The 24472-nt window shown below is 44.2% G+C and overlaps 1 protein-coding gene across 1 annotated transcript in view; it reads right to left on the bottom strand.

Moving 5' to 3' along the window:
• LOC137564048 (zinc finger CCCH-type antiviral protein 1-like) overlaps positions 1–18390 on the bottom strand; it is a 164545-nt gene extending 146155 nt beyond the window's left edge. Inside the window, exons 1-2 of the mRNA XM_068277348.1 lie at positions 18042–18390; positions 12692–12827 (exon numbers count right to left, since the gene is read on the bottom strand). Coding sequence (XP_068133449.1) covers positions 12692–12827; positions 18042–18334 — 429 coding nt within the window. The 5' untranslated portion in view covers positions 18335–18390. The remainder of the gene's footprint in view (positions 1–12691; positions 12828–18041) is intronic.
• Between the last annotated feature and the right edge of the window lie 6082 nt (positions 18391–24472).

Below are 24472 nucleotides of genomic sequence, written 5' to 3'. Positions count from 1 at the left end.
ACAGATTGCAAGGAGTATGTTAGGGAGTGTGCGGTGTGCGCCCAGAGTAAGCCCTCCCGGCTGGCACCTGTAGGAAGGTTGCAGCCTTTGCCCACCCCGAGTGAGCCATGGACCCACTTGTCCATGGATTTTGTGGGGGAATTGCCCAGGTCTGAAGGCATGTCGGTCATTTGGGTGGTAGTCGATCGGTTTAGCAAAATGGCCCATTTTGTGCCCCTGAAAGGACTCCCCTCGGCTCAAGAACTGGCTGAATTGTTTATCATTCACATCTTCCGGCTGCATGGCATTCCGGAAGACATCGTGTCTGATAGGGGAGTCCAGTTTGTGTCTGGATTCTGGAGGGCATTTTGCCACCAAATGGGCATGAAATTGTCTTTCTCGTCAGGCTACCACCCACAGACCAATGGGCAGACAGAACGCATTAACCAATCCCTGGAGCAATTTCTGAGATGCTACGTTGCTGAGGCGCAGAGTGACTGGGTGAAATTTTTGCCCTTCGCGGAATTCGCTCAAAATAATTTAAAGAATTCCTCGTCTGGGTTTTCCCCATTTCAGATTGTAACAGGGAGGTCACCCAAATTTTCCCCTTTTCCAGTTGTCTCGTCTCCATTTCCAGCACTGGAAGATTGGCAGAGATCACTCAGGGACAATTGGGGAGTTGTTAAGGGGAATTTACAGAAGGCGTTCCAGAGTCAGAAGGGTCAAGCAGATAAGAGACGGTCCGTGGAATGGAAGTTTCGGCCAGGGGATCTAGTCTGGGTGTCCACACGTCACTTGACCCTGAAGCAGCCATCTGCCAAACGGGGTCCCAGGTTTGTGGGCCCATTTTCCGTGACCAAGAAGATTAATAATGTTACTTATTCCATTGACCTTCCCACCAGCATGCGGGGGGTGAGGTCCTTCCACGTGTCCCTTCTTAAACCAGCAGTCCAGGTGGGTCCTACTCCTCCTCCTCCCGTGTTGGTGGATGCCCAACCCGAGTACGAAGTGGAGAAGATCATAGATTCACGTACTGTACAGAACTCGGTACAGTACCTCGTACATTGGAAGGGGTACGGGATTGAGGAGAGGCAATGGGTACCTAGGAACCGCATGCATGCGGACGAGTTAGTGAAGGAATTTCATGCTGTACATCCCGAGAAGCCTGGTGGGAGTTGTCCGGAGTCCACTCCTCGGGAGGGGGGTACTGTGAGGAAACGCGGAAAAGCCGCCGTCTCTCGAGGTGAGGCGGCTGTTTCCGCGTCCAGCATGGCGTCACAACGCGGAAAAAACGCCGCATGCCGCAGGGGCAGTGCGGCGGAATCCGCATTGGTAACGGCGGAATCCACATCAGAGGCGACCCCCGCATTAGATACATTGCAAAACAGTACTGGTGTGGCTGGGACTGATAGTCCACCAAGATTCAGACTTACACGCGCGCGAGCACAGAGGCAGAGTTTAAATAGCAGTTAGAAGGGTGTCGGCTGACCAGCTGGGTCAGCTGACAAATTCCACTGCTCCCATTGGACCAGCAATTAGGGAGGTCCTGGAAAGGTCCTAGAGTATATATACTGCTGGTTGTTCACTTGCTCCTTGTCTGGCGTTGTGTTCACATATGTGGGAGCACCCAGATCCGTAGTTAGATCCGTTAGTGTGCCGGGACCAGCTGGAGCTGTAATCCTACACTAAGCTAGATTCTGTTGATAGCTAAAGTACTAGTTTGATTGTGATTATCTGTTATGACGTTTGCCTGCCTTGACTATCCTCCTGAACTCTGATCTTGCACCTCGATATTTCTGATACTCTGTTGCCGAACCCCGGCTCGTTCCTTGACTCTGCTTCTGCCTCCTGATTTTGTACCCCGATATTTCTGATACCCCGTTGCTGAACCCTGCCTGTACTTTGACTCTGCCTTTGCCTCCTGATCCTGTACTTTATCTGTCCGTGTGTGTACGACCTGGCTTGTCCGACCTCGAGAACCGACCTTACCGTTAGAGGCGGTTCCTCGCTCTGTTAGCGATCCTTCCTTCTGAGGGTCACTTTCAGATATCCCTTCCTACTGTCAGTCTGACTCCTCCCGTCTTGGAGAGCTCAGGTCTGCGGAAGGAATCTGTGCAGTACTCCTTACTGCATTGAGGCCTTGTCCTCTTAGTGTTACAGTTACACCAAACACTACACTCTACTCGGGTGATCAGAGGTTAGTTTGTATATCGGATTATCGGTGAGACTGCAGTTCACTTATAATCTGGTATATGTTTGTATTTCCGGTAATACTGCAGATCACCGGTAATCAGATACTCTCTGCGCCCACCGATCGTTACATTTTGGATACCTGGCGTTGGAGTTGGAGTCGGAGTCGATGGTTTCATAAACTGAGGAGTCGGATGATTTTTGTACCGACTCCGCAGCCCTGTTATATAGTACTGACATATTTTGCAGCACTTTAAAGAGTACATACTGTAGTCATATTGCTGGCTGTCCTCGGAGGAGCTCACAATCTAATCCTACCATAATCATAGTCTAATGTCCTGCCATATTATGATTATGTATTTATATAGCACTGATGCAGGGGCGTTCCTACCATTGGGCACCAGGGGGCGTGGTGCACCGGGTGATTGACAAGAGGAGGTTGTCCCACAAAGGCCTTGTGCAGGAAGGGGAAGCAGTGCAACAAGAAGGGGCAGCGGAGACAGCGGCGGGGAGGGGGGTCAGAACCCCCCCTCATCTGGGTCCCCTCCTTCTGGCGCTTCCTATTCCAGATTAGCGGCGACAGACAGGAGTGGCAGGCGAGGAATTACTCACCTGCTTCCTGCGTTCCAGGCACGCAGCGCACATTATCACGTGACACTGGTCTCCGCCTTCTCCACCGCTCACTATGCTTCCACTATTCAGGAAGCATAGTGAGCGGTGGAGAAGGCAGTGACCAGTGTCACTTGACAATGACGCTGCACACCTAAAAAGCAGGAAACAGGTGAGTAATTCCTCACCCGTCGCTCCTGTCTGCTGCCACATATTTGGAGGGGGAAGCAAAGGAGGAGACCCAGGTGAAGGATGTGGGGATCTGACCCCCCTCCCCGCTGCTGTCCTCGCTGCCCCTTCTTCCAAGCTTCCCCCATACCAGGAGCAAATATGCTATCTATATTGGGGGCAACTATGCTACCTACACTGGGGGCAACTATACTAGCTATACTGGGGCAACTATACTAGCTATACTGGGGCAACTATATTAGCTATACTGGGGCAATTATACTATCTACACTGGGGGTAACTATACTAGCTATATTGGGGGCAATTATACTAGCTATACTGGGGCAACTATACTTCCTACACTGGGGGCAAGTATACTAGCTATACTGGGGCCACTATACTGGGGGCAATTAAACTAGCTATACTGGGGCAACTATTAATGGGGGGCAACTAAACTAGCTATACTGGGGAAACTATACTACCTACACTGGTGGCAACTATACTGGCTATACTGGGGCAACTAAACTAGCTATACTGGGGCAACTATACTACCTACACTGTGGAGAACTATACTACCTATACTGGGGCAACTATACTCCCTACTAGCTACCTATACTGGGGGCAAATTTACTACCTATACTAGGACAACTTTACAAGTGGGAGAGAATGCTACCTATATTGAAGCAACTATATTACCTATACTTGTGGCACCTATACCTGACATTACCCGCTGTGGCGCGCTTAGCATGACACACTTGCTCCTTTCCTTTCTTGGGGGGTGTCTTTTAATACCCAGCACATAGCCATATCACTGACTGTCCTCAGAGGAGCTCACAATCTAATCCTTTCATAGTCTAATGTGCTACCATAATATTTTATGTATTTATATAGCATTGCCATCTTCTGCAGCACTTTAGAGTACATAGCCATGACACTGACTGTCCTCAGAGGAGCTCACAATCTAATCCATACCATACCATGTTTGTTTGTTTTTTCTTCCCACTGGAACCTGGCACCCCATGTTACTTAGCTTCGCCTGACCCCTAGCACCTACTGCATGTCTGTCACCCACTACTTGTCAGCATCTGCTTACTACTGTCATTTGTCTCCTGCTGCCTGTCTAACAATCATTACCTGTTTACCACTAAAATCTATTAACCATCTATTAACCACCATCTACCTACTACTAGAATCTACTGATCACCACAAGCTTCTTACGTGAATCGACAAATCACTACCAGCCTGCCACTAGCATCGACAAATCACTACCAGCCTGCCACTAGCATCGACCAATCACTACCAGCCTGTCACTAGAATCAACCAATCGTTACAAGCTTGCCATTAGAATAGCTGATTAAATGGGGGAATCAAGGCAGGTAAGTATTTACCATTCTGAATCTGATATGCCCCAAGAAAAGCAGTGATATAGTCCCTACTAAAGCTTATACTCTGCGCCTGTACTGATAGTAAACTAGCTGCAGCATGTGCTGATTTCTGCTACCTCCAGTATGTACAGTATAAGGTGTTACTTTGTGTCCGTACTGATAGTAAACTAGCTGCAGCGTGTGATCTCTGCTGCCTCCAGTATGTAAAGTGTAAGCTGTTACTCTGTGCCTGTACGGATAGTAATCTAGCCGCAGTGTGTGTGTTGATCTCTGTCGCCTCCAGTATGTACAGCATAAGCTACTACTCTGTGCCTGTACTGATAGTAAAGTAGCTGCAGTGTGTGCTGATCTCTGCTGCCTCCAGTGTGTACAGTGTAAGCTGTGACATTGTGCTTGTACTGATAGTAAACTAGCTGCAGTGTATGTACAGTATTAGTTGTTACTCTGTACCTACTGTATATTTAACATTAACTCGCTGTAGTGTGTGCCGTTAATTTCTATCCCCGTGTGTCATGCATTTCTACCCCCAGTATGTACAGTATAGGGCTAAGCTGTTACTCTGTGCCTGTACTGATAGTAAACTAGCTGCAGTGTGTGCTGATCTCTACTACCTCCAGTATGTACAGTATATGCTGTTACTCTGTGCCTGTACTGATAGTAAACTAGCTGCAGCATGTTCTGATCTCTGCTACCTCCCGTATGTAGATTATAAGAAGTTACTTTGTGCCTGTATTGATAGAAAACTAGCTGTAGCGTTTTCTGATCTCTGTTCCCTCCAGTATGTACAGTATAAGCGTTTACTCTGTGCTTGTACTGATAGTAACCTAGCTGCAGTGTACGCTGATCTCTGCTTCCGTCAGTATATACAGTACAAGGTGTTGCTCTGTGCCTTTACTGAGTGCAAATCAGTTGTATTGTATGTACAGTATTTGCTGTAAAGCCTGGTACACATATACAATTTTCATTAGACAATTTTGCTACTTCTAGGTATTATGGGAGCTCAGCTCTGGTCATAGTATTCAAAGTCTGTTGGCCCTCATACTACATGGGGGTGGTAAAATCGGTCAGTGATTCACCAATTAAAATTGAATGTGTGTATGCATCTTTACTCTATGCCTATACTGTCAGTATATCAGTATAATACTGATAGTAAACTAATTAATTAAAGGATAGGGGGCTCCATCCAACATTTTGCTGGGCAGGCCCTTTATCTTTAAGTTGCACCGCAGCTAAGTTCATGTACATTTGGCCCCACCCAAGACCACGCCCTCTCCCTGCATGGCCACGTCCATTATTGCCACGGTCCTAACTGTCTGGTATCCCATGGGTGCCTCGGATCTCCTAGGATCCTTGCAAATGCCCGACTGTAAGTAGATGTTGATGTGGATATAGCAAAACATTCCTTTGTAAACCACAGTTCAGTTCAAAAGTAAGTCATGAATGCATATTGCAGGTGCGGTACTTGGGAGACCCCAAGGATAGTGATCGGCGAGTGTGATTATAGGTAGGTGAGCTGTTGGAAGGTCAGTGAGGTGCCGCTCAAAAAGGACTGTGAGGACCAAAAACTGAAAAAAAGGCAAAGAGAGTGTCATGAATGATACGGAAGTCGAGACGATTAGCGATTCTGTATCGTTCCGCAAAGCAGCGCAGAATGACATTTTTTTCTTTTCATGACGTATGCTTGTTGACCAGTGAAGGCATGTGTGTCTAATTAACTTGTTCAAAAGAATTCCTTTCCTGGCCTGGGACTTCTTCATTAGCCAGAGGTGTAAAACTCAAAGGTTGTTCTAGCGGGTCACGCTTAGATGCTAACTAACACACCAGAAGGTGGTTTTCATCCAGGGGAAGCCAAAGGAAGCTAACTCCACAGGGGTCCACTGAAGGGCTCAGACACAGAGGCACCGCTGAGGAACAGATTTAAATGCATATGGTTTATGATTTCGGTCTGTTAAATGAAAACCGTGTATAGCACGGCTATGGAATTAATATAGTCTTATTCGTTTAAATCTGCCCAATGTGCTGATTATAAAATTCATAACAATAACCCATTTGGTTATTGGTGTACGACCCTTCTCCGGGACAGGACCGCCTAATGCCCTTATGCAAGATGTCATATAAATCAGTATTTTCTGACAATTATGAATCTGCTATCCACCTAAATATGACATGTATAGTTTATGAGTTACAGTGTTTTACAATCTAAGCTCCAAATCCTCCTTGGAGGAGGTGGACTGTCATTGGTGGGTAATTCAGAGGGGGTAGGCGTTGCCACACCCCCAAACCAGCTTCAACAAAAGCACATTGCCAGTAGGCGGACTTCAGTCCTCCAAATCCCATCCTCACGGGAGCCTGTGGCTGCTAACCAGAGGGCCATGTGGTTAGCGGCCATCTTGGAACTGTAACATCAGTTTGGATTACAAAATATACCTATAGGCCTATGATTCTGAAACCAAGGACTTTGCAATTCTTTTCCCAGAAGGAAATATTCCCACACAGACTGCATTTCGGCTAAGTAAACCTTTCACAATTATTCCCTTTTATTTTAAGCTTTGTGTGTATATGTTAATTAGTGTATGTAAATGTGTGTAATGCATTTTTGTTATTAAAACATTTAAAAAATGTTTTACGGTTATGACCTGTTCCTGAACATACCCAATCGTACTTACTCCTCCGAAAACGTTACCTTGTGTTCTAGAGTATCTTGTATTTATAACCCGTATGCTTGAATTGGGCACAGATAGACAGATCTGGCGCCGATCCCTGCATTCAGCTAAGGGTTAACTTACAGTGTTCGCAGTGTGCTAATATATTTACAGTCATGTGCTGACTCACATGTGGTGGCAAGTATTTGAATTGTACGTGTGCGGTGAATCCTTTGGTGTCAGGACGCTCCTCTCCGCTAGTCGGCTCATACATTGCGAATCCACATATGGGCATCTATGCGCAAAGCGACAGCGAGACCAAGTTTCTGACTCTGAGCGATTGACCCGATCAAGGACCGGCCCTTGCGGTCTATAACAGAGAGCGTACACTCAATACAGCAATCGATAAGGCTGAAAAGCCACTGGGGGTCAGGTCTCCCCTCCTCTGATGGCTGGTGTGCACATACAGGTGAACCAGCCGATGGGCTTTGTCCCACTGTGCCAGGGGACTTTGCTTTTCTGGAAGCCACTGCAGAACTGTTCCTCCAAGGGTGTCTGATCACCGTGGTCTCACAGTGCAGGCTGCGGGCTGCAGTGAGTGAATGCGAGGTATGTGGCTCAGCAGGTGCCAGAGCCAGCACAGGGAGGTAAAAAAAAAGTAACACCATCAGAGTGGTGGTGATTAGGGTGATAAGTGTTGCTTTACTGTTGCAACGCGTTTAACAAGGGAACAACACCCTTGCTTCCTCAGGCAAACAGTTGTAATAAAATTGTATACAGGTACTTATACACATACAAAATGGCATTGAAAAACATAATTTCCTGTGGGTGGGGATGAGTGAATGTGGTTATACAAACTGAGAGTCCCATAATCCTCTCGGTATAATAGATGCATCATGACAATAAGAATAGGGAAAGGAATAAGGGAGGTAAGAAGGGAAGGAGAGGATGTAGATAATGGGGTGGGGAAAAAGGATGATCAGACTGAGGTTACATCTTCAAGTGAAATCACTCTATATATGCTGTTATGGATTAACAAAAGTTTGATATTACTTTTGTTACAGCTATGGTGCTTTTTTACTTGCCAGTTAAGAATAGATATTAAAAAAGTAAAGTAAGAAAGCATAAGGAAGATCACTCAAAATACATGTTTAGTGCATCAAGGCCAATTGTGTTTTATTGATTGTTCTCTAGTAAATACAGGGCTGAGCTGTAGACGTGGCACACCCTCTGCTACCATTTGGACTTTGTACACATACTTAGATGTTAACTAAAGGAAAGGAAACCAATGCTGTGTGGGTCACTTCTATGCTAGGTCAGTGGCATAGCAAGAGGATGCAGAGATTGCAACCTCACCTGTAGCAGAGGGAACACCACAGGGGAGCCTATAAAAATGGCACCACCATAGGCGGCAATAGTACAAACCATGATCAGCAGCAAGAAGGTTAAATTATGGTTCCGGATAAATAGTGGACATCTAGCACCCGCTATTTATTGGGCACCATAATTTAATCTCCTTGCCACTAATCACAGCTTGTACTATTGCCGCCTTAGGCAGTGGGGGTGGTGTAGTTCAGTGTTATGGCCCATACTCACAGGCTACGTTTGTGGCCTGTCGCCAGCACACGTGGGCGTGTGCGCGACAGGCCAGCGACAGCTCGTCGCCAGGTCCCTCCGCGTACACACGCGGAAGAGGGATCAGCTGTGCGACGGAAGCTGTCGCCGACGTTCCTCCCCCTCGCCTGAAGCGCCGTGGATTTTCAATTATGTTGCTGTCGCTAGTCCGCATACTCACGCGGACTAGCGACAGTTGCGGCGAAGTTGCGGCGGCAACTGTCGCCTGGTGATTGACCGCGCCAATCGCCTGGCGACAGCAGCGACGAGCAACGGTTCGGGGTGCGTGCCCGTGTTGCGCCTCATACTCACGGGTGACCTGTCGCCGCAACACGCGCGCGCCGCGTGTTGCGGCGACAATTGTAGCCCGTGAGTATGGACCATAAGGCAGCAGGTGGGGAGGGAGGTGTAGTCCAGGGTTAGGCAGCGTGGGAGGAGCAGTTAAGTTTAGATATAGGTAGGGGGGGGGGGGTTAGTGTGAGAGGTGGAAGGGGTTAAATGATACATTACCTGGTCCAGTGGCGTAGCTAAGGAGTTGTGGGCCCCGATGCAAGTTTTATAATGGGGCCCCCATGCACTCTATACATAGCAATTGATACGGCGCACCAAAACCTGCCAATGGCAACTACAGTGTCTGAGGTGCAAGGAGGATGGGGGACAGTTTGTTAATGAATACTACTATTCAAAGTATCTATAGAAGTGATTATTATGAGCACAGGACCAATAGAGAGCTAATACTGTAGTTGAAGGAGGGCCCTTCGGGGCCCCGATGTGGTCGCAACCTCTGCAAACCCTATTGCTACGCCCCTGACCTGGTCCCAGACGATCACTTCTCCTTTACGTCCTTGTTAAGTTTGAATGAGTCCGGCAGCCAGCCAATCACCATGCGGCTTCAGTTCCTGCTGGCTTTCAAACTAAACAGGAAGTGAAGAGGAGACAGGATCGCCTGGACCAGGGAATGTATCACAGATGCCGCTAATGACCTCTTATTACTAAGGTTAACATTTTAGGACATTTCTGAAACGTTAAATAACCTTAGTAGAAAGATGCTATTATAGGCATCACCCTGCGCCATTTTTTTCCAGCCCCCTATTTTGTATGTACCCCCACCAGAGTCCTTTCTTCAGCCACCGTAGAAGCTCCTCATTGGCGTTATACAGTAGTAGTAATGATCAGCTTGCGACAGTTTGCTCTGTCAGTACTGTTGATCATTGGCACTCTGTTAGCCTCCTCCTGTTTACAGCTTTCTCACATTGTGGCTGTCCTTGAAAGGCAGGGTTTAACACTTTGCATTATGCCACAAATAAATACACCACATTATATGAGGCAGTGTAGAATTTACACCAGTGTGCAAGGTGTAATATGGACATGCAGAAATGATTTCAGGACACATACTGGATCCAGAGAAAGGGCTGCAGGCGAACAAGACAACAGGAAACTGAAGAAGTCAGGATTTGCTTTACTGAAAAGTGCACTCTAGGATAAAAAAAACTGAAGAAAATCTGAAGTGAAAATAAACGTATTATATAATTAATTGTATGTGAAGTACAGCTAAGAAATAGAACATTAGTAGCAAAGGAATGAGTCTCATATTGTTTCAAGTACGGGAAAAGTGTACTGTAGCAGAGTAGTTCTGCTCTGTTTCATAGTTTAGAGTGCAGCGTGTAAACTTCAAATATTAGAGAATAATGCAGTATTATAAAAAAAAAAGCTATAGAACTGAAAATAAAAATATGAGACTCTTTTCTTTGCTACTAATATTCTAATAATTATTCATACTACACATACAATTAACTGTAATAATAGTTAAATAATTCATAATAATTAAATATTTAAATAATACAATATTTATAAATAAAATAATAATAATAAAATAATAACTAATTAAATAACTCATTTATAAGGTGGTTTTTTTCCGCTTCAGTTTCACTTTAAATCTGCCCAGTTATTAGGCTTTTCATACAGTGAAAACATGTCTACATGAGTACAGAGATGTGATTTCTATAGTGGTTCCCCAAAATATGTTTCTAAAGTGTTCTATCTAGTCCCAGTATAAGTGCAATATTGCTTTCAACTTGCCCAGACAGACATCCAGTAATATGTAATTATTCAATATTGTTTTCCAAGGGCATTGCTAGTGTCCAAAAAGATCTGAGGCACCAAAGAAGGAAAAAAATGTACATTAAAAGTAGGGGGGACCCTTAACAGTTTGTGGGTAGGGGGCCAAATCATGGATAAATGAGCATGAGTAAAGATTACATGCTGTAGGCATATGCGACACCACCAGCCAACCCCCCTTACTATGCCACAGTTGCTATTGCGGTCTCAGCATCACTGCCAGGCCTTTCAGCCCACACATCATCCCCAATCCAGCCAAAAACAGTATTGCCAGGCACAGCAGCCAGTAGAGGAGAATTCAGAAGCCAGGTGAGAGGTGTCTACCATATTAAGCCAATTATTATATTCTGCCTATTTATGTAAAATGCTGTCTATTTATGTGCCTCATGACTGCTGAGTTTGTCTTGTTGGGGGCCTCATGGTTACTGAATTTGTCTTGTTTTGGGCCTCATGGTTACTGAATTTGTCTTGTTGGGGGGCCTCATGACTGCTGAATGTGTCTTGTTGGGGGCCTCAAGATTGCTGAATTTGTCTTGTTGGGGGCCTCATGATTGCTGAATTTGTCTTGCAATCATGAGGCCCCCAACAAGATTTCTGAATTTGTCTTGTTAGGGGCATCATGATTACTGAATTTGTCTTGTTAGGGGCATCATGATTGCTGAATTTGTCTTGTTGGGGGTCACATGATTGCTAACTGCGAGACTATGGAAAAAGCTGAATCATCATCATATGACACTTTTGTAAATAAAGGTGTTGGTGAAATGCGAACAAACTATGTTGTGTGTTTGACAGCTCTGCAAGCCCACCCCAGAGGGCTAAACGCAACTGTTACCTAGTTCCCATTACAGATAGTGTAATAGATTACAGATAGAAGATAGTGACAGTGAAAGGCAGGTAGTGACATAGTGATACGTATGTGGTGACAGACAGCTGGTGACATAATAATAAGCCTGTAGTGATGACATTATTGCTGCTGTCACCTGACTTTTCACATCTACTCTGTCCCCAGGTGCGCATTTCTTTGCATTGCTTTCCTTGATAAAGAGGTACAATAATACCTTGAAATATTGGATCTTTGGTAGTTATTAAAATTGATATAACAATTTTAATGTTGGTTTATCCAGTAACCAAAATCTGAGCACCCGAGCATTACATCGGGCCTTACCATGTGGTGTGCTTCACTTCTACCCTTCCAATACTGTAGGGATGATAGGCATGTTATATTGCCACCTATGATTGCGTCCTCTGCTATTGCTCCCTCCCAATCATAGTACTGAAATCCATTGCCACCTGTTATAAAAGTACCCTTCTAAATTGCTCCCTCTTACTACTGTATTTGTTGGAGCATAGTGTTTTGTACATGCAGATAGGCAACCAGTATAGCAAGTTAGACCTCTTTTACTGAAGAAAAACATGTAGAGATGAAATCATACACCACCATCAGTGAAGCTTACTTAGAACAGAGAGAATATTCGATTGATCATTAGTATATTAGTCCCCTGTTACTCTCCAGCCAGGTAGGTATTGTTCAGAGTCTCACTTTTCTCTCTCCCACCTTGGTAAGCTAAGGGAGCATGCCAGAGTTATTCAATATTTCACTTGTCCTAGCATAATGCGCATTCCTATTCTATCCGTACTCATGCTCCTCATGAGTCCCTACGCTGCCGTGCTTATCGAGTGTTCCCATCTGCATGATAATATATTGTCATATGAACATAATGGTAAGTCAGGAACAGTGACACTGCTACAAGGATGAGGATGCCAGGGCCTTCATCCAGTCATACGAGAGGGACCATGCTGTCTGGATAAATAGAAAGTCAAAAACTCCAGCACCCTCATAAGTAGTTTTCTGCATTTGAGTGGCCACCTGCCCCAAAAATTTACTGATAGTTACAATTTGTTATCAACATCACAGATGAGCTGGAAATGAGCAAAAGTCAGGGTAGAAATGAGACACCTACAAACAGAACATGACCTGAGACTCACCTCTGGCAGCAGCTGGCTGTCATTCTGGAACAACAGAACTTTAATTTCCTTCTCGTTCAGTCCGCTCACCTCATTGGCTTTTAGCACTGCTAGGTTGTGGTCAGAGAACATATCATGTGAGTATCGGCAGCGGGTTCTGGAACAAGAAGATGGAGTTAGTTTGGATTTTGAATGGGATATGGATGATGATGATGACAAAAAACATCAGCAAAAGCACGTTTTCCTTTAAAAGTGTACCTGAGACGACGGAAAGTAAAAGTTTTATACATACCTAGGGCTTTCTCCAGCTCCCTCCATGCAGATCTCTCCCACGTCGGCGTCCAAAGCCTCCTGGTTCCTCCCGTAGCAGCCCCAAGTGCATAATCTAGCAATTAGTGGCGGGAAAGATTTAGTCACAGAGGTAAAAGCAACATGTTTGTAAATGCCAGACATAACAGGTGGGTTTTCAATATAGATTTAAACACCTCCAGTGATGCAGATTTTAAAGAGAACCTGGGGCAGATATTCTAAATCTTAATAGGACACAGAGGCATGTTCTCTACACAATCACATGACTCTGTGTCCTTCTGGTGCCACCGCCAGTCCCCCCTGGGCTCTGCTGTCTCCCCTCTAAAATAGAGACAGGATAGCAACAATCTGCTTGTCGCTACCCTTCTATATACCAGCAACTTGTCAATTACCGTGTGCCTCCCCCGCCTCCTCCATTTCATGGCTCCATTACTTCTGGGGTGCGGCTTAGCTTTCAATTGGAGGAAGCTTACAGAGGCGGGGAACGAGGGGACAGAGGCGGGAGCCATGAAATGGAGGAGGCGGGGGAGGTGCATGGTGATTGACAAGTTGCAGGTATACAGAAGGCTAGCGACAAGCAGATTGTCGCTATTTTAGAGGGGGGGCCGGAAAACTCCGGGGGGACTGGTAGTGGCACTAGAAGGATACAGAGGCATGTCATTGTGCAGAGAACATGCCTCTGTGTCCTATCAAGATTTAGAAAATCCGCCTCGGGTTCTCTTTAAGGTCTAGATTATTAGATTCTGTTGATCTGAAGTTGTAGGAATTGCGGTGCAGCAGCAAAAATTCTACCATATTGTGCAAGGGTTTAAATGTCAGTAGTCAGTACGTCAGTCTTAAAAAATGTTCTACATTTTATAAGCATCCATTGTAGTGAGAAAACAATCTATGTTATGTGGGGCATGGCAGGGTTGGTTTGTCTGTCACGTACAGGAGACAGCCTGTAGCGTGGATCGGGGGGGAGGCCCTAGAGCTGCGCAGCCGCACTTGCGTCTATGCGGACTGCGCAGCCGCGGCAAGCTCAGGCAGTCATTTTACAGGAGGCATGAGAGCCTGACCAGGCTGTGGGGTCGGGAGCCGGCCCGGGGGGAGATTGAACAGCGGGGACCTGGCGGAACTACACGGAGGGTGCGGATGGCATCCTCCGTACATTCAAATTTGATGCAGGTATTGAACTTTTTTTTTCATTTTGCCTCGTAAGCCCTTTAAGAGTGCCTACATCTGAGGGCCTCATGAAAGTTTTGCTATGGAGCCCCATGCACCATGATCTCTACGCCACTGAACAGGGTGGGTATATATTTTAGAGAAGGAAACCTAAACAAATAAAAAAAAAAAAAATGTGGCAGAGGATCTAAAGTTAGTTAGACACGTTGGATGGAACTCAGCATGCAGCTGTTCATGGCCTCCTTGGGCAAGAAACAAGCATGTTTATAGGCATCCCCCAGCTTGTTTAAAGATCTGGAACAGTGACCCGCGAACACATTGCATCTGTTGTGCAACTCATGTTGTCCCTCCTTCCCTCTCCATAGCAATAGACACAAAACTCTGCTATAGGCCTCTGAACTTTTACATGAGAGATTGAGGTTGAGCAAGGTCTTTATTGCTAATGCTAGATGCAATTTCACGCCTGATCGACGGGTGATCGGAGAGTAAGTTGTATTGTGTGTACATGTCCAAAGTGCGCCCGATCAATAAAGCGATCGATTTTTCAATTATAAGTGCACAAAATAGATCACTTTATCGACCAGGAGCCAATCGGACATGTCAGAAATAATCGCCCGATTCCCGTGCGACAGGCAAGCTTAGTGTGTAGCCAGCATAAAAGGGTACAGGGTCTTATCTATGCACTGTTACCCTTCCCTTTATTTTCTAAAACTGAAATATTAAGTGGGCTGGAATTCAACCTTTTAGATAGCCATACACAGTTAGATCAGAAAACATTTCAGACGATCAGTTCAGAAGTAGTTATAAACGCTTTTATACAAGTTGACACTGCACTAGTGCTTTGCTTATTGCCGGCTATCGGCAAGTGCAGCACAAATCCCCCCCTTGTGTGAACCAGACGTGTTTTTTTTTAGTTTTTTTTTTTATTACAAATCTTTAAAAGTTTGTTTCTAAATCTTATGATCTGTGACTAATGTTGAACTATTTCAACAATAGAAAATATAGTGATTAATTTCCATTTCTAGTTCAAAGTATTTAAGTTTTCTATCCATCATTTTTTATTTCTCAGATGGTTGAACTCAATGGACGTATGTCTTTTTTCAACCAAAATAACTATGTAACTATGTAAGATCAGTTTTCAATAGGAAAAAAAAAATACATTAAAAAGTAATGTGCTAACCCTTTGCACATCACTATTTACAAAAAATACTGGGCTCAATTTACAAAAAATGGGGGTGGTTCATATAGCGCTGTTTATATTGCCATGCGTAGGCAGCGCACAGTAATATTACCGATACTAACGCCAGCCGAGTACTGGACATTGCACAATTATATGGGGGTGGTTCACATAGCGCTGTTTATATTGCCATGCGTAGGCAGTGCACAGTAATATTACCGATACTAACGCCAGCCGAGTACTGGACATTGCACAATTATATTGACCTGCTGTGCATGGGTAACGCAAGCGTTGCTACTGTAATTTGTGTTACGCTACTTGCATAACATGTATTGCCATAGCAACTAAAGAGTTAATTTCACAAGACCTAGTACTCTGCTGGCGTTTGTGACATTGATATTAATGGTGCTACATGAATCCCCAACCCCAATGTGTTGTTACGTGCACTTGCACTATTTACTAACTGGTGATATTTTACAGACAGCAAAATAACACCTTTGTACTGACAGTGTAAGCTGTGTGTGGCAAAATAATAATTCTTCTTAAATTACAGTACAAATTCTTAAATTGTCAACAAAATTATTGAATTACCACATGCATGCTTTCCATACTGTATTTTACCCAATCCAGTAAAAAAATAGTAACGCAACAGCAAATTTAAAAATCGCACACAAAGCAAGTTAAAATTGTCAAAAATTACAATTTCTATGCATTGCAAAGGTATATATATTTGCAAAAAAAATGAAAAGATGAGGCTTCGGCTTACTGCACAGGAGTGGCCATACTCGAGCAGGACCAGTACACGGTAAAGTGAGTGGCCATGAGAACATATCCAACAAGCTCTTGTCGGATATGAACAGAGGGTCAGCGTACAGCAACAGTGGGATCGAGGAGAGATAGGAAGCCTCTGAACCTAGGTAAGTATCTTTTTTTTCTTTTTGTTCCCCAGCTTGGATTCACTTGAAAGCAATGCAGTTTATAACAACAAATGTTAACTGCATCACAGCTGGCTTCCACTTTCCATGTACTGCAATAAGGGAGCAATGCCACAGGAATCCTTAAAATACATTATGAAATAACATGTGAATCCTTAAAATAAGGAGCAAAATACCACATGAACCCTTACAATAAGAAATGACTTTAAAATAAAGCATGAGAAGAAAACTTAAGTGAACTGACACAAAAATGAAAATAATCAGCTTATGGTTAATACAACATTGAATAAAACACAAGTAAAGGAGAAAATATGTCAGGAAATGGTAACAGCAAAAAGAGAGTTTGTGAATTACCCAGAAATCCATTTTATTGCAACTATCACAGAGGATAACAACAAACATAATACATTTTTAGATTGTTTATTTTGTGGAATTTTACTTAAAGGGAACCTTAGGGCTCGTTTCCACTAGTGCGGTGCGGAATCGCTGCATAGCACCGCTGACGAAATCGCATGCGTATGCGATTCCGCATGCGTTTTTTGCCGCGATTTCGCATGCGATTTCGCATAGGCAGGGTATATGCGATTTTAACCATGTCACTGCCTGTGTCAATTAACATTACTTCCAATGCGAAATCGCACGCGAAATCGCGGGAAAAAACGCATGCAAAAAACGCATGCGATTTCCCTATTAAATACATTGCCTGCGATTCGCCTGCATTCCACACGCAGGCGAATTCTGCAGGCCCTACCGTGCAGAAAAATCCTGCACAGAAAAACGCAGAAGAAAACTGACAAGTGGAAACAGGGCCATTCACTTGTATTGGTTATGCGAATCCGCATGCGGACAACGCATGCGGATTCGCTCTAGTGGAAACGGGCCCTAACTGAATGGAGGGGAAAAAATTTTACTTACCTGGGGCTATTACCAGCCCCCTGTAGCAGTCCTGTGCCCTCGGAGCCGCTCTGTAATCCTCCGGTCCCCCGCTGTCACTTAGTTTCGTTTTTGACGACCAGTCGGCCAGCCGCCATGCGTATTATTGGACGCATTCCCTACTGCAATTAGCGTAACGCATACAAAAATACGCGTTGCCGCATTCCGCACGTGTAGATATGCGGCAACGTTCAGTTAAGGTTCCCTTTAAGCTGCATCCACGTGAAACAAAAGTATTTGGAAAATGAAAGATCAGCAATTGATCGGCAGAAAAGAAAGTTAAGAAAAAAAGTTTCAGGGCCTGTTTCCACTACACGCAGATTCTGCATGCAGAAAACTGACTCCAATTAATGCCTATGGGAAATCTGCATCAGAAAAATTGCGTTCAGTGGAAACAGGCCCATAGGCATTCATTGGAGTCAGTTTTCTGCATGCAGAATCTGTGTGTAGTGGAAACAGGCCCTCAAAGATAGTCACAAAAGACTTCTCTGAATCTTTCAAATCCATCCCGGCAGATCTGGTCTGCAGTCGATTGTTCGTTAAACAAGGTGTGTATACGAGATCGCCAGATATTTCTTAACCTCTGTCTGCACATCGCATGTGTGAAAAAGAAGGAAGTAAATGGACTATAAAAGCATTTCTTGGGTCTTATGCATTAACTGATTTTTTTGCATGAATACAGTATCTTTAGAAAGATCCATCATTCAAACCTTCCTGACAAACCTATGCGGCAGATTGATTACACAGTTTGCAAAGACTTGTATCTTGTGTGTACCCAGCTTTAAATTCAGTGATTTCTACCAAACACAGCAATTCTCCCCTGTAACCCCAGAACAGCCCTTCATATACCTACCTCAGGCAATGGCCCCTTAGGTAGTGGCGGCACAGGTGTAGTCTTGGGCACTTGTCTTCTTCCACCCCACAGCCCTCCGAGTCACCCTTGAGATATCGAGGACAGATTCTCAAGGGACTCTGGGCCAGTACCAGCTGGGCGCTCTCTGGGAATCGCTGTGACTCATACTGTAGTATCTGTTGGATCTGTTCTGCGGAGAGACTCAGAAGCTCAGCCAACCTGTCTCTCTCCAACCGACCCCCATTGGAGCACAGAAGCTTGGTCAGATAAGCCGTGACAGTAGGATCTGACATGGTCTCTAGTACTAAATGTCTGCAGCAGTCTTCTCTCCTCTCCTCTCCTCTCCTCTGGTCTGACAACTACAGAAGGAGAGAAGAGGGTGGAGCACAGCTGCATCATCACAGCAGAGAATGGAAACTGAAACTTCCACTAGGCCACAGTAAACACTATCCCTTCTCCTTAACCCCTCCCTCACCCATCTGCAGCTCTGTCATCAGTCCCAGCTGTTTTCAGTGTGTCACCAAATTAACGTCACAAAGAATGAGACTTATTTAAAATGATTGCAGCTTTTTTGCGTCTAAACCATCACCAACAGAAAGCAATTATTTTATTCACAGGAGGGGTGGAAAGAAAAGAACAAACTGCCTGGAAGGCAGAGTTTAGAGATATTTGGGATAGTCTTTTGCACAGATTCTCAAACAGAATCGCTCCTGCGTAGCAGAATTAATGGAAAAGCATGTGGTCAGTTTGATCAGGTGATAAATTTGTAAGATAAAAGTAAATTAGAAGAAGGTATAAAAGAGTTAGGGCTTGATTCACAAAGCGGTGTTAACCTACTTAGCACGTCTAAAGTCTTTAGACGCGCTAACCAGGGTGCTAAGTAGGTTAGCACCGGATTTCTCAATCATATCGCGCGCTAACTTTGCGTGCGTAAAGTTTTACGCGCGCTAAGTCCCATAGGCTTTAATGGGCACTTCGCGCGGTGCGCTCTGTGCAGTATGCGCGTAAAGTTTTACGCGCATAAAGTTTTGCGCGCGTAAAGTTTTATGCGCGAAAAGTATGTTTAGACGTGCTAAGGGGTTTTTCACAGGCGTGCTAACAGTTAGCACCGCTTTGTGAATCAAGCCCCTAATTGCATATAGGACCAGGGCTCTTATTCAATTTCCTTTTTCTTGTACGTTTTCTCCAAGGAAATAATGTGTCCTCTTTGTTTAAAATACATTTTCAGCATTCAGGAATTTAAAAAGTACTTTTTAGTACCTTTTGAAATGCAAAGTTCTTAAAAGTTACTTTAAACAGAAGATGAAAAATGTTCTCCTAGGAGATACTTTTGCTCTGTTTAAATAGCTTTTACCCTTCTGTTTCAAATAACCTTTCAGCACTCTGCAATTGAAAAAGGACCAAAAAGTAGGTGAAAAAGTATGGTTCAATCAAAATTAATTAAAATTTTCTTGCTTTCTGGAGGCTTTAAAGGCATTTTATTGATAAGATGTGAAAATATCACCAAGGAAAAACTTAAGAGAAAAAGTGAGTTGGATCGGTCCCTATGTCTTGTGTACTACATTGTCTTATACAGTGGGTTGCAAACGTATTCGGCCCCCTTGAAGTTTTCCACATTTTGTCATATTACTGCCACAAACATGGATCAATTTTATTTGAATTCCACATGAAAGACCAACACAAAGTGGTGTACACATGAGATGTGGAACGAAAATCATACATGATTCCGAACATTTTTTTACAAATAAATAACTGCAAAGTGGTGTGTGCATAATTATTCGGCCCCCTTTGATCTGAGTGCAGTCAGTTGAATATAGACATTTTCTGATGAGTGCTAATGACTAAATAGAGTGCACCTGTGTGTAATCTAACGTCAGTACAAATACAGCTGCTCTGTGAGGGCCTCAGAGGTTGTCTAAGAGAATATTAGGAGCAACAACACTGTGAAGTCCAAAGAACACACAAGACAGGTCAGGGATCAAGTTATTGAGAAATTTAAAGCAGGCTTATGCTACAAAAAGATTTCCAAAGCCTTGAACATCCCACGGAGCACTGTTCAAGCGATCATTCAGAAATGGAAGGAGTATGGCACAACTGTAAACCTACCAAGACAAGGCCATCCACCTGATCAGAGCGCTCATCAGAAATGCAGTCAAGAGGCCCATGGTGACTCTGGACGAGCTGCAGAGATCTACAGCTGAGGTGGGAGACTCTGTTCATAGGACAACTATTAGTCATGCACTGTACAAAGTTGGCCTTTATGGAACAGTGGCAAGAAGAAAGGCATGGTTAACAGAAAGCATAAGTGTAACGATCGGTGTAACACAGAGAGGATCTGATTACCGTTGATCTGCAGTATCACCGAGAATACAGATATATACCCGATTATTGATGATCTGCAGTATCACCGATAATCAGATATATCTCTAACCTCTGGACACCTGAGTAATATGAGTGTTTGGTGCAACAGTAATATTTTGAGGAGAGCCCCCTGTATAGAGGGTGCAAGGCAGTAAGAGATACTGCCCAAAGAGCAGGCTCCTTTCAGAAGCCTGAGGCTCCCCAGGGGGAGGAGTCAGACAGAGAGTGGGAAGGACCAGTGTGTGAGTGACACCAAAGGTGGAGTGTCACTGACAGATCTGTGAACTATCTCTAAACAGAGGAGAAAGTTCTCGAGGTCGGACAAGCCAGGTCGGCAACAGACAGACAGATCAGATACAGAGGAACGAGACAGATACGGAATCCTAAGGCAAGCAAGGTTTTGGCAACAGAGTATCAGATATAGCGAAGTACCAAATCAGAGATCAGAAGAGAGGTCAGGAAAAGCAGAAGGTCATAACAAATAATAAACAATATCTAGTCTAAAGGTGTGAGCTCCTTGATCATCAACACCCCAGAACTAGTCTGAAGATATAACAGGATGGTAAGGCTAATTCCTAGTCTTGGGTGTGAGCTCCATAGTCATCAACACCCTGGAACTAGTCTGAAGATATAACAGGATGGTAAAGCTAATTCCTAGTCTTGGGTGTGAGCTCCGTAGTCATCAACACCCTGGAACTAGTCTGAAGATAACACAGATAATACACAGTATTCCTAATCTGGGGTGTGAGGTCCGTGATCATCAACACCCTGGAAACTGATCTAAAGAGTAACACAGAACTGATAAAAAGGTCTGAGTGCTTCCACGTAGTGATCGCAACGGCAGACAACCAGAGAATGACCAGCACCTAGTATATATAGCAAGACGCTCTCCAGGGCCTCCCCTAAGTGCTGGACCAATGGGAAGTGGTGGAATTGTCAGCTGACCAGCTTGGTCAGCTGACTCCCTTCTGGCTGTCATAAAAGTTCTGCCTCTCAGCGCGCGCGTGTGTCCTTCTGAACCAGTGTGGACTATCAGTCCTAGCCACACCAGACCTGTGCTGCAAACATCCACTATGCTGAACGCGGAACCAGCCGCACCGCTATCAGAGCATGCGGCGGTTCCTCCGCGTTCAGCCATACTGCCAGATGTAGGCCTATGCGTGTAACCTGCCGTGTCGGACGCGGAATCCGCCGCCTTGTTCTCAGGACATGCGGCGGTTTCTCCGCGTTCAGATGCAGGTCCATCCGCGCAATCTGCTGTGTTGGACGCGGAATCCGCCGCCTTGCTCTGAGCACCTGCGACGGCTTTTCCGCGTTTTCTCACAATAAGAAGTCCCGTTTGCAGTTTGCAACAAGCCATGTGGGGGACACAGCAAGATGTCAGATGAGCCCAAAATGGAACTTTTTGGCCAAAATGCAAAATGCTATGTGTGGCAAAAAACTAACACTGCACATCACTCTGAACACACCATTCCCACTGTCAAATATGGTGGTGGCAGCATCATGCTCGGGAGGGGGGTGCATCTCTTCAGCAGGGACAGGGAAGCTGGTCAGAGCTGATGGGAAGATGGATAGAGCCAAATACAGGGCAAACTTGGAAGAAAACCTCTTGGAGACTGCAAAAGACTTGAGACTGGGGCGGAGGTTTACCTTCCAGCAGGACAACAACCCTAAACATAAAGCCATGGCAACAATGGAATGGTTTAAAACAAAACATATCTATGTGTTAGAATGGCCCAGTCAAAGTCTAGATAAATCCAATCGAGAATCTGTGGCAAGATCTGAAAACTGCTGTTCACAAATGCTGTCCATCTAATCTGACTGAGCTGGAACTGTTTTGCAATGAAGAATAGGCAAGGATTTCAGTCTCTAGATGTGCAAAGCTGGTAGAGATATATCCTAAAAGACTGGCAGCTGTAATTGCAGCAAAAGGTGGTTCTACAAAGTATTGACTCAGGGGGCCGAATAATTACGCACACCCCACTTTGCAGTTATTGATTTGTAAAAAATGTTTGGAATGATGTATGATTTTCGATCCACTTCTCACATAGTTACATAGTTACATAGTTATTTTGGTTGAAAAAAGACATACGTCCATCGAGTTCAACCAGTACAAAGTACAACTCCAGCCCATCCCCCACATACCCCTGTTGATCCAGAGGAAGGCGAAAAAACCCCACAAGGCATGGTCCAATTAGCCCCAAAAGGGAAAAATTCCTTCCTGACTCCAGATGGCAATCAGATAAAATCCCTGGATCAACATCATTAGGCATAACCTAGTAATTGTAGCCATGGATGTCTTTCAACGAAAGGAAAGCATCTAAGCCCCCTTTAAATGCAGGTATAGAGTTTGCCATAACGACTTCCTGTGGCAATGCATTCCACATCTTAATCACTCTTACTGTAAAGAACCCTTTCCTAAATAAATGGCTAAAACGTTTTTCCTCCATGCGCAGCTCATGTCCTCTAGTCCTTTGAGAAGGCCTAGGGACAAAAAGCTCATCCGCCAAGCTATTATATTGCCCTCTGATGTATTTATACATGTTAATTAGATCTCCTCTAAGGCGTCTTTTCTCTAGACTAAATAAACCCAGTTTATCTAACCTTTCTTGGTAAGCGAGACCTTCCATCCCACGTATCAATTTTGTAGCTCGTCTCTGCACCTGCTCTAAAACTGCAATATCTTTTTTGTAATGTGGTGCCCAGAACTGAATTCCATATTCCAGATGTGGCCTTACTAGAGAGTTAAACAGGGGCAATATTATGCTAGCATCTCGAGTTTTTATTTCCCTTTTAATGCATCCCAAAATTTTGTTCGCTTTAGCTGCAGCGGCTTGGCATTGAGTACGATTATTTAACTTGTTGTCGATGAGTACTCTTAAGTCCTTCTCCAAGTTTGATGTTCCTAACTGTATCCCATTTATTTTGTATGGTGCTAGACCATTGGTACAACCAAAATGCATGACTTTACATTTGTCAACATTGAATTTCATCTGCCATGTATGTGCCCATATAGCCATCCTATCCAGATCCTGTTGCAATATGACACTATCTTCCTGAGAGTTGATGATTCTGCACAATTTTGTATCATCTGCAAAAATAGCAACATTGCTCACTACTGCATCTACTAGGTCATTAATAAATAAAGTGAAGAGCACTGGACCCAGTACAGACCCCTGTGGGACCCCACTGCTAACAGTCTCCCATTTTGAGTACGATCCATTGACCACAACTCTTTGTTTTCTGTCCATTAGCCAGTTCCCTATCCATGCACATGTACACCACTTTGTATTGGTCTTTCACGTGGAATTCCAATAAAATTGATGCATGTTTGTGGCAGTAATGTGACAAAATGTGGAAAACTTCAAGGGGGCCGAATAGTTTTGCAACCCACTGTATATACGGTAGTTGTTATTTATTTCATGTGGATGGATACTTCTTTCATCCATGTTTATATGGTGGAGTAAATATTTTTCAACTCTTCTTTCTTCTCCATTTTCCTGAATTAGTATTTCTATCCCTTGCTTAAAGGAAACCAGAGATGAATGCTTTGGCACAAAATAAACATATCCCCCGATAGATTTTACAAAATAAATACTATACCTGGTATTTTGGCCGCTCTGGTGTGCAGTTTTTTGTGGTTTTTTTTTTACTATAACTCCATGCAAAACACAGTTCATCAGAAAAGCATATTATTTAGTGGGCTTTGTGCAAAATGAAATCACCATTTCTAAAAACCTCTTATGACTAACAAATATAGATTAAAATAGTTAGCAGACACTCCCATCTCATCACAGCTCTCTGTGATGCTTTGAATATACAGAACAGGAAAGCAGAGCCAGAAGGGGGCAGGCTTGGGCTTGAAAATACATCAGAGAAGACAGACTCAGCTATAATGATTCCTGAGCAAAGCCAGACTGAATGCTCAGTCCCAGAAATATAGATTCAATCAGTCCCTGCTCCAAATTCATTGGAAAAGCTTTATTCAAGAAAATAAAAAACACTTGGTGTCACTTAAAAACATAAAACTCACTTGCAAAGATGTTCATGCACAGCCGGCTGAGCTCACA

The sequence above is a fragment of the Hyperolius riggenbachi genome, chromosome 3 (assembly GCF_040937935.1).
Source record: "Hyperolius riggenbachi isolate aHypRig1 chromosome 3, aHypRig1.pri, whole genome shotgun sequence".
Classification (NCBI taxonomy): Eukaryota; Metazoa; Chordata; class Amphibia; order Anura; family Hyperoliidae; genus Hyperolius; species Hyperolius riggenbachi.
Note: the sequence above shows the minus strand (reverse complement) of the source record. Positions and strands in the feature narration are given on the sequence as shown.